The following is a 10,619-nucleotide window of genomic DNA, read 5'->3' as shown; positions in this document are numbered from 1 at the left end:
TTTGGAGCAGGAGCCCTGGGGTTGGGCTGTTCGGAGTTGGGAGGATGCAATCCTGTCTCTCAAGACACTTATCCTTCTAAGGGGTGCAGGATCCACAAGGATCTGGCCAAATAGCAGATCCAGGTGGTCCTTTCTGTCTCTTCAGGGAGGCTGTGGAGCCCAGTGGAAGGTACCTGGTAAACTCACTGGGACATTTCTCGTCTTCTCTAATACAGGTGTTTGCTTTGATACAAGTGTGCTAACTTCTCTCAAACCGCTCATCGTCATCAGCAGCAAAGCACTGCTTGTTGAATGATGAATGACTTCACTTTTCCAGTTCCAGCATATGTTTGCATGTCTGAGAGCAAGAAATGTGTGAAACTCACACAAACTATTGGAATTCCAGCTCCAGGGACTGACAAGTAAATATGAAGTTGCACGGTATTTCATAGAAAACCCACAAGTTATATGTTTGCTGGGTTAAAGTTGATCCTTTGAGGTGTGTGCCAAGAAAAACCTCTGGTATTAGCTACACCAAAATACCTCCGTGATCTAAGACTGCAGCTTGGTTGGGGAGTTCATGCCTTGTAAATCGCTGAGTTTCCCTAAAAGCAGCCAGAGGTGTATAATCTTTTGCTGAGCTATCCATAAGGAGCTCTGCTAACTTGGGTGGATCGAGTATGTGATAACAGATTACACTGAATAAAAATGGAAAACCACAATGACAAAATAATGTTATAATATTAAAATAAATCAAATCATATTCTGCCATTATTCTGATACAGAATTTTTACACAGCAAATTAGATACATGTACAAGAAGTCAGGCAGCCCATTACAATAAACTTCAGGGTTCCTTTTTTAATATAAACTACATCTTAATACATAGTTTGAGATGATCAGGTAGTTTTACACCAACTCAAGTAACAACAACGTCTTTGCATCTTAGAATACTAAAATAACCTTTTAATGCTTTGAATATTGAAGTGCTTTAGTTCCACCTGCCACTTTAAAAAAGTGTAAAAACTACATCTATTGGTTAAACTTTTACCCTAGAGATGCGCCTAACTTACAAATACAGTTATATTAATAAAGATACGAAATGTGATGTAAATACAGTTTTTTGGCAATCATCATATGCTTCACACTAAGCAATTATTCAATTCTCAGTTCCATTTGGGCATTCCAAAGTGTAAAAACGTGGCCAAAGTTTTCCAAAACTGACAGTAATCTTGGATGTTTTCATTCTGGGGTTAAGCTGGAACCATGAAGACCACGAGACAGCTCAGAAATCGTTGAGCTCCTGCCCTCGGAAAGCAGTGTCACCTTAGCAAATCTCATTTTGCTTACCCCAAAAATGAAAGCATCTGCCACCCTGAGTCCCTCCTGCAAACCTCGGCCACCACAGCGCAGTATCTCATCTTCGGTTTGAATGTTGGTGAGGCAGGAAAGTATAGTAAAGGGTTTCCCCTGGCAAGTTACCTTGTTCGTCACAACAACAAGAAAAAAGAATACATCGAGTGGCTCTTTCTAGTGCAGAATAGCTCCTGCTAAAAAAAGACATCTTCTTTTCTGAAGTCTGGTAAACATTTGAATTTGCCGGGAGAAGTCCGTATGCAGGCCAGGCCGGGGAGACAGGGGCAGGTGTGGTGCATCCGCCGCCCGGAGAAGGGAACCTGGGGACAAGAGCACAGATGTCAGGGACAGGGAGCACGGCAGCGACGGTGCTCAGGATGGATCGATTCGGATAAATGGCGGGGATATGGCGAATGATGCCCGCCCCCCTCCATGGCAGGAGATCCCCGTGAGCTGCAGCACAGGGGCCGGAGAGCAGATGGCAAAGCCAACCCCATCGTATTTCCCAGTCAAGCCACAGTTAAGAGCAAAACGTTAACAGTCCATGTGGCTTTGCAAATCTATACCTGTGACACATGTTCTGCATTTACTCCCGTTTCATAAAGGCATCTGTTGTGAAACTACACTGGCCTTTAGCATGGCATTTTGAGGTGTTTACTGTGCAGGGGTTTCTGCTCGCCCTGATTCCTGCGCTGCCGTACAGCACGGGGCAGCCTGTCAGCTGCATAGCAGCACCCAGGAACCGCAGGATCCCGCGGTAATTCAGGCTGGAAGGGATCTCTGGAGGTCATCCTGCCTGACCTCCCTTTGAGAGGATCCCCTCGCCACCGGGCAGAGGATTCTCGTTTCATCCCAGCCTCCTCCAGCTCCCTGTGTTGCAGGGAGCACACACGCAGACTGCATTAAACTAATTGAATTGTGCCACGATGTGCACATGCACTGACAGTCTTTAGCAACTTGATTACAAACCCCACCTTTTACAGGAGCCATGCCTCTGCCAGCACATGAGCTGAGCAGGACAGGCTGGTGGGACGGCATGGCCAGGAGCTGTGGTCCTGCCGGCCAGCAGCATGCCCTGAGCATCCATCGGGATGCAGTGAGGGAAGCACAGAGGCACAAAGCCACTGCTGCCAGCTGGGCAGCAGCCCTAATTCCCTCATTTCCTGATTTCTGGGCCTTTTGAGCCTGCAATTTCAATATCCTGAGATTGCTTTGTGTCAGCGTGCAATTTTTCTCTTTAAGAAAGTCGAAGGGAGAATGTCCCACACATTTCCCCGCGCGTCATGCCAAGGACCTGCCTGACTCCAGTGGCATCCTGCCAGGCACAGGGGACAAGCAGGGGGCTCACAACACCCTGGGCCAGTGCCAGACCCCTGCCCAGCATTGTCTCAAGAGCAGCCCTAGGGCGAGGGACGCTGTGGACTTCCCTGTGCCATCCAGCACAGCCCCTCTGTCCCGGCACAAGCGGAGAGGCCACCAACCACGGGTGCTGGGGACTCCCCGTGGGAATCACAGCGCTCAGGTGCCCACACACAGCGCTGCAGAAAAGCTGAAAATCTGAGCTCCTCGGACTGGTAAAGGCTGACTCAGAGGTACCTCTCAGCCCCCCAACAGCGCAAATGATTTATTCAAAACGTTACATTCACTGCAAGGAAATGTTCCTTTCAGCGGGACTCCCACACTGAAGATGTGGCTTAATAACGCAGCAGGCTGGGGACAGCAGGTGACAGCTCTGCACGCTGGCTATGCCGGCTGAGCCGGTGCGTGCTTCGCCCATGCCAGCACCAGGTTTTAAGGAGCACGGGTCAATGGGGGTTTGGAGGTGAAAAGGAAACAAGGGAGCTCCTGGGAGAGAGGTGAGGGGTTATGTGCAAGGTGCACAGAGGCAGCGAAGCAACCCCCCGGTGTTACCAACTCTGTCTGCTGACCCACCAAGCGGCACCTGCCTGGCCCTGTGGGCAAACCCTGCCTCCCTGCCTGCAAACCCTGCCTCTGCAACGCCAACCGAGACTGTTCACGGCATCAAGCCAACGCCATCTAGTTGCTGAGAAGGAAACTAGAAGGTGGAAACCCAAGGGCCAGCCATCTCCTCCAGGGTATCTCCAAGCGGTGGCATGGCCATGGTGGTGCCTGCTTTGTACCTGACCTGCAAATGAGAGGACGTGGTGCTGAGGGCAATTAGTTTCCCAGTTGTCCCCTACCCAAATATTTATGGGACAGGAACCGCTGAGCAAACTCTCCATCCTTAAAAATACCTAATTTCACATGCTGCAGTAAAACAATTTGCTTTGTGTTTGTCATGAAGAGCAGTGGGGTGAGGAATCTAAATCTAAAATTAACCTCGTAAAGCTTATAAACATCAGTGACCATGACTGTAAGTCTGGGGTGGACAGGCGTCTTCTCTGATTGTAATTATGCCGGCAATTAGATTAAAATACATCAGGCAGTATAAATTATTGCCCAACAGCAATAAGCTCATAAAAACCCCTACAAGACAGCTTCTTTTATCCTGTAACCCCTGTTAATGTAAAGAGCCCTTACAAGAAAAACCTGCTGCATTATATAGTAAAAAACAGAATTTGGTCCCAAATATCACAGCAGATTTAAAAATTTAACTGTAATAGAACGGATCCTTGAACTTCCAAAAACTGAGAAAATAAATGATAGGTACTGAGCTGAGAAGCCAGGCCTTGGATGAGACAGTGAGTGAGGCCGCTAACTAGCTGCACATTTATAATCTAAATTTATTCACAGGTGACGACTCTTGGGCCATACTCTTCCCTGAGGACGGCTCTGAAGGCCGCCAGGTTCTCAAGCTCCTTGGTAACATCCCATTCAATCTTTTGTATACAGACTGTATTATTTATAAATAAACAGTCTTTTTCATAGTGCAGAATTACATATCCTTAAATAAATGTATTTGTTAATAGCATAGTGTATCGTATAATATTAATAGCATAGTGTATCATATAATAATGTACTAATATGTAACTAATGTTATATATGTGTGCGTATATATCTATACATACATACATATTCAAAATCAATAGGTATAATAGAAGCAAAGAGAGCCTGCTGTGAGTTTTCTTAAGTACAAGCGTGTATCAACACTTTCTCAGCGGCTTTTGAAGGCACCAGTGGCTCCCAGCCTCTGGAGCACAACTGGACATCGCTGTTTGATGGCCGGGACCGTGCTGCAGTGATGCACCAGGTGTCCCAACACTGGCTGGTGACGTTTTTATGCTCGTGATGGGATCTTGTCCAGTTCCACCGAGGTCGGTGGTGTTTGCTACGCTCCTGCTCGCACACGTAGGCAGGGCTGGGCTTGGGAACTGCTCAGGCTGGTTCGGATCGTGTAATGAAGCGAAACAACAACAAACTAATAAGAAAACAAACCGAAAAGCGTGTATTACTTTCATCCTCCGATTGTCTTCAGCATAATTCTGACAGTAATGTATTTCTTTATGTAGGTACCTTCAGCGCTATTTCCATACAGATGCAAATGGCCGGGTATTGTAACGCACGGGATGTTTCCCCGCCTTTTCACCACGTATAGTTTTTATGCAATGTGATGCACAACGCGGTATGTTCCTATTCCTTTCTGCCCTGCCAGCTCTGGTCCCACAGTCCCCCCCGGTGACGTACTCACTCGGTGACTCAAAGGATGGCACTCCTCTCCCAAATTTCCCATCGGCGTGCACATTCGCAGGCTGCGGATCCAGAGGCTAACGGCACAGCACATCCCTCCTCCGCACTGCTGGTCCCGGTCGCAGGCCTGGAGTTCAACACAGCAGGAGGCAAACAAAGTGAATAATTAATATATTCCAGAAATAGGACAGATCTGGTGCTCACGAGCTGCCTCTGACACCCCATAAGCTATCATGGCTCATTAAGGCTGAATAACTAGATTTAAGGCTGATTCGCAATACTTTTATCTCCCATGGATCTGAACATACAGGCTCCTGGCACGTTTCAGAGTTGAGCCCAGGATGTTTAAAGCCACGTCCACATATGGAGCTGCTCAGGGCCAAATCCAGGACTGTCAGTGATTTATAGTCCCAAATTCTGAGCACTGATGGACCATGGCACATCCAATGGCACATCCCACTCCCCTTTCCCAGAGCGGAGCCTGAGTGAGCTCCGGCAAGTGGAAGGACCAAGCGCACCAAACAGTCAGGAATCCTGTCTGCGGAGAAGCCAAGATAGGAAATTATCCGTTAATTTGAAGACTTTTAAGTAACTATTCCTTCTAGTTTCTTATGATAATATTTTATGGTTGAGTGCCTTTGCAAATGCAAGACTGCATGATAGGTTTATTAGACAAGTCCAAGTGGACGTAGCTAAAATAGAAGTTTAAATACGGATTCTGTGGTTCTTATCTAGAATTACATGTAACTAAAAGAGGTCTTAAATGTGTAATAGAAAAAGCATTGCATAAAGAGTATGCATCCAAGAAAATGATACTGTGGTAGCATTCCCCCTGCAAGGGGTGGAAAAATATTTCAGCCGCTTACCCAGTACAGCTTAGATAAGCACAAATCAAAATGCAAACTGTTGGGTATGTTTTGAAAACCAGAAACCATGAAGAGCAATTGACGTGTTAGGGTTTGGAAACAGGTTACTGCACATCTTTTGCTCATTTTTTAGCCAAAAGCTTATCAGACTTTTTATTATATGAATTTAATGCAAAAACCAGTCTCCTTTCTTGTATGAGAAATTCCATTAGTTAAAGGTTCTGATTACATCCCAAAGGTAAGCTTAATTAACCCACTGCTCTTCTAATGTCTGACAGCAGAAGTGAGAGACCAAAGGTGCCAGTCAGCAGTACATAAACAGGCAACTTGTAAAAAAATGTACATAAAAGGTGAAAACGGCTCTGGGGAAGACTGTGTTTCAGAGCAAACATTCGCTCGAGGAAAAAATCTTACAGATCTTACCTTGGGATTTACATGATAAATGCCGTTAGACTGTACTCTACTGGGTAAATATTACACTAGTTCAACCAGCAGAAGCCAGACCAAAATATGTATTTACAGATCAGCCAGTAATTTAGGAAAAAGCTGCTGCATTAGTCTCAAGCTGTTAAATAGACTAGCGCTCCTCCTGAACACACATTTAACGAAGCAGGCAGATTTATGCTACAGGTGAGCCCAAACACAAAGAGTATTTACTTGTAGGCCTAATATGGCCACAAAACTACCACTACAGCCTGCCAAGTAGATAAAGTTTACTTTCTGACATCTCTCTTACACACAACCCCCCCCCCCAAAAAAGCCCTCTAAAGGTCTAATTTTTGCCCTAGGCACAAAAAACTGCAGGTCCAGTGATTTTGGCTGCCACCAGCACGCTGGCATCCACTGTTCAGCTGGGGTCACAGGCTCTGCTAGTCCCCACCGGTCATCCTGACCCCCTTGTTATCTCAGTTGTATCCCAAACCCCATCCATCTGCGTGGGACCGGTCCCGGAGTGAAGTACCACTCAGCCGCGGAACAGGTCTGAGTATGTCCTAGCCAGCGAGGCTATCTAAAACCCCGCACAGAACAATTTCTTTTTAAAACTCACACACACGTATATGCATCTGGCAGAACTTTTTAAGGCTCCCTTTCCAAAAATGCATGACAAGTTTTGAAAATATTCAAGCCAAATGCTCCTGCCCACACCTTATCTCCAACGTGTAATTCATACCGCTCACTCCTAACGTTCGCAGGACACAACAGGAAGGACGTCCCTCTTCAGCTCCCCATTTAAGCACAGTTTGGAAAATTCAGCTCAAGGAAAAAGTTCCAGGTGAAATGCCAGCTCAAAGCCAACTGAAGGCAGCACATGGACCACCACTGAAGTGAGGAAGGTTTGAATCAAGTTGTTAAATTGCAACGGAAAAGCACCTTTCGGGCTCTGAGAAAGGGTCTGAGACTTCCTGTTCATCAGAAGCCAAAAATGCATCAAAGCGGTTTAAGCAGAAATGCACTGCGATAGTTAATAAAGTAACATTTTCTAGTTCTAATCTATTTTTACTTTTTGAATCCACTTTGTCCTTGATCCACTATTCAGCGCTTCACAATTACTCTATTTAACAGATTAATTATGCTTTAAAGGTGTAGCCACAACTTGAATAACAGACTTATATAAACTGTTCCTCCATTGCTGGAAATATTTCTACTTAAAAGGAACTTGAAATTCTCAAATATGAAAAAAATTCCTTCACACTCTCTGCTCTGAAAATTAATCAGTCCTGGGAACTGATTTGACCTCCTAAGAAATGCCTACGAGCTGTTTCATGGACTTCAGTGAAGTCTGGACGGGGGGCCTGGACAGCCATGGAGTAATGTGCTGCTGCAAGTACAACTTCTGATGGTTACAAAAGACATGTAAGCTCTCGAAGGAATGCAAGTACTGGGTTATTAATCCAAAGCAAACACTAAAAAAATCATTTTACTTAAGAGTGATGCAACACTTTGGGTTAAATAACGTCGTTGGAAAAAAAAATTTCCCCAAGCAAAGTAAACCTCCAGCCTAAAAACAACAACAACAACAACCGAGGACTCATTTGCAATGGGTGGCTATTGAGGAAAAAAAGCAGCACAGTCATACTCAAAAAAAAAAAAAAAAAAAAAAAGAAAAAAGAAAAAAAGAAAAAAAAAGCCGCGTTTTGCGATGACTGCAATACCGGTGCCTGCCAATACCGGTGCCTGCTCTGTAAGCGGTAGGACTGGAGGAGCTGGAGGAACTCGGGGTGCACAACCGAGCCCGGCCCTCCCAGGGCAGGTCCGGGGGCATCCGGGGCTGGGGGCTGCATTGGGGGGCAGCCTCCAGCCCTGGAGAAGCAGCAGGAGCCTCTGCACACCCACAGACCAGCCTGAAGACACCCCCCTGCCGAGCCCAGGCATCCCTCACCCCAGAGGGACAGTCCCCCACACCGTGGCATGCCTCACCCCGGAGACTCGCAAGTCCTGGTGTCACCCACCGCAGAGACACCCCGCCATATCCCGGCATCCCTTACCCTAGAGAGACCGCCAAGCTCTGGTATCAGTTAGTCCAGAGAGACCCCCAGCTCCGGGCATCCCTCACCCCAGAGAGACCCCCACGTCCTGGTGTCACTTGTCCCAGACAGACTCCCAAGCCCTGGCATCTCTCATCCCCTGGCATAGCCCTCCCTTCCCCGTCCTGGTTTACCACTTATCCCAGAGACACCCCCAGCTCCGGACATCCCTCACCCCACAGAGACCCCCACGTCCTGGAGTTCACTCATCCCGGACAGACGCCCGAGTCCCGGCACTGCCCACCCCAGAGAGACCCCCCGCTCCGGCCACCCCTCAGGGCAGAGAGACCTCCCCTATACCCCGGCACCACTCATCCCCCCGCGTCCCGCTATCGCTCACCGCGGACAGACCTCCAAGTCCTGTCCCCGCTCCCCCCGGCGGACCCCCCCAACCCGCCGCTTTCCCGCCGACCCCCCGCCCGCCTGCGGCGGCCGCTGCCGGCGCGGCGGGTCCCGTCGGTGCCGTCGGTGCCGGTCGGCGGCGCTCACCCCGGTGATGACGGCTCCGTGCCCCGCGGCCACCAGCAGCGACAGCAGCGACAGCAGCGACAGCAGCAGGAGCACCGGCGGCGCGCCGCGCAAGCTCCGCATGGTGCCGTCCCGCGGCCCCTGCGCTCCCCGCGGGCGCAGCGCGGCGCAGCGGAGCCGGGCGCGGCGGCCGCCCCAGCCGTTATAAAGCCGGGGGCTGCCGGCGGCGGCAGCGTGAGTCACCCCCGCCCTGGCAGCGCCGCGGCCGCGGACCGCTGCGCGCACCCCACCGCGCCCAGGTGCGCGGCCGCGGCACGAGCCTTCGCGGCGGCGGGGGCAGCTGCTGGTGGATGGCTGGGGGGCAGCCCGCGGCGGTGGGGGGCATCCCATGGCAGCCCAGGGAACGTCCCAGGGCTGGTTGGGGGGGCGTCCAGCGAATGTAGGGGGCAGCGCCCAGCAGGTCTGGGGAGGACATCCCCCAGCACGTTGGAGACATCCCAGAGCAGGTCTAGGGGGACATCCCAGGGCTGGCTGGGGGACATCCCGCAATAGGTATGGGGGATGTCCCACAGGAGGCCTGGGGGGACATCCCATAGCATGTTGGGGACATCTCACAGCAAGTATGGAGGATGTCCCACAGGAGGTCTGGGGCAGACATTCCACAGCATTGGTGGGGACATTCCTCAGTGGGTCTGGGGGACATTCTGCAGCAGGTCTACGGCGGCATCCCACAGCAGGTCAGGGGGCAGCATACAGCAGGTCCAGAGGGATCCTGCAGCAGGTGGGGGGGATCCCAGAGCACATCCCACAGTGGCTCAGAGGCAGCCTATAGCCACTGGAGCCAGCCTGGAGGTCTTGGCTCCAGTGCCCGCGTCCCCTCTGCTTGTGCTCCTCAAGCTCCCTGGCCTGCAGCAGCCCCAAACAGTTCTGCCAGTCCCAGCCCTGATGTTGCCCCCACGCTCCTCTATGAAGAGGAACTGCCTGCAGCCCCCAACCCGGCCTCCGCTGAGCCCTAGCAGTGCTGTGGGCATGGCCATGGTGGGGGGACACGCAGGCTGCACCTCACCTTGTCTGGGGCAGAGGAGCATCAAAGCAAATTTACGCTGCAGACTCTGTATGAATTGAATCAACCCCAGTTCCTGCAGACTGCACTTAGCCCAAGAAGTGCCTGTGCTGAGTAAAAAAGTAATCACAGTGTGGTGGGGGCTGGAAGGGACCTTCAGAGATCATCTAGTCCAACCCCCTGCCAAGGCAGGTTCACCTGGAGCAGGTTGCACAGTATTGTATCCAGGTGGGTTTTGGATATCTCCAGAGAAGGAGAATCCACAACTTCTCTGGAGCCTGTTCCAGTGCTCTGGCACGCTCAAAGTAAAGAAGTTTTTCCTCACGTTGAGATGGAATTTCCTGTGTTCCAGTTTGTGCCCATTGCCCCTTGTCCTGTCACTGGGCACCACTGAAAAGAGTCTGGCCCCATCCTCTTGCCACCCGCCCTTTAGATATTGATCAGCATTGATGAGATCCCCTCTCAGTCTTCCCTTCTCCAGGCTAAACAGACCCAGGTCTCTCAGCCTTTCCTCATAAGAGAGATGCTCCAGTCCCTTGAACATCATCCTGCCCTCCGCTGGACTCTCTCCACCAGTTCGCTGTCTTTCCTGAACTGGGGAGCGCAGAACTGGACACAGTGCTCCAGATGTGGCCTCACCAGGGCAGAGAAAGGGGGAGAATGACCTCCCCTGAGCTCTTGGTGAGCTCCTCTTTTTACATGTGCACCACTTAAA

At 50.2% G+C, this 10,619-nt stretch overlaps 1 protein-coding gene across 2 annotated transcripts; it reads right to left on the bottom strand.

Moving 5' to 3' along the window:
- Positions 1-798: 798 nt before the first annotated feature.
- Positions 799-8,964, bottom strand: PROK2 (prokineticin 2). Of its 2 annotated transcripts, none has more exons than XM_063348014.1 (3): positions 8,863-8,964; positions 4,980-5,109; positions 799-1,654 (listed from the first exon to the last, which is right to left on the bottom strand). In XM_063348014.1, the coding sequence occupies exons 1-3, from the start codon at positions 8,962-8,964 to the stop codon at positions 1,509-1,511; spliced, it is 378 nt and encodes a 125-aa protein (XP_063204084.1). In that variant the 3' UTR covers positions 799-1,508. The 2 variants fall into 2 exon arrangements, with proteins under 2 accessions (XP_063204084.1, XP_063204085.1); XM_063348015.1 differs by having other exon boundaries at positions 4,984-5,109.
- Positions 8,965-10,619: the final 1,655 nt, after the last annotated feature.

This window comes from Chroicocephalus ridibundus, chromosome 10 (genome assembly GCF_963924245.1).
Source record: "Chroicocephalus ridibundus chromosome 10, bChrRid1.1, whole genome shotgun sequence".
NCBI lineage: Eukaryota > Metazoa > Chordata > Aves > Charadriiformes > Laridae > Chroicocephalus > Chroicocephalus ridibundus.
The sequence above is the reverse complement of the archived record's forward strand: the minus strand, read 5'-3'. Positions and strand labels throughout refer to the sequence as shown.

Excerpts from the sequence above, each read along its gene's own strand:
- PROK2 (XM_063348014.1), bottom strand. The coding sequence starts at position 8,964 with ATGCGGAGCTTGCGCGGCGCGCCGCCGGTGCTCCTGCTGCTGTCGCTG. Across the intron at positions 5,110-8,862 it reads ACGGAGCCGTCATCACCGGG|GCCTGCGACCGGGACCAGCA; the intron begins GTGAGCGCCGCC and ends GTTGAACTCCAG. Across the intron at positions 1,655-4,979 it reads TCCTTTGAGTCACCGAGTGA|GTTCCCTTCTCCGGGCGGCG; the intron begins GTACGTCACCGG and ends TCTTGTCCCCAG.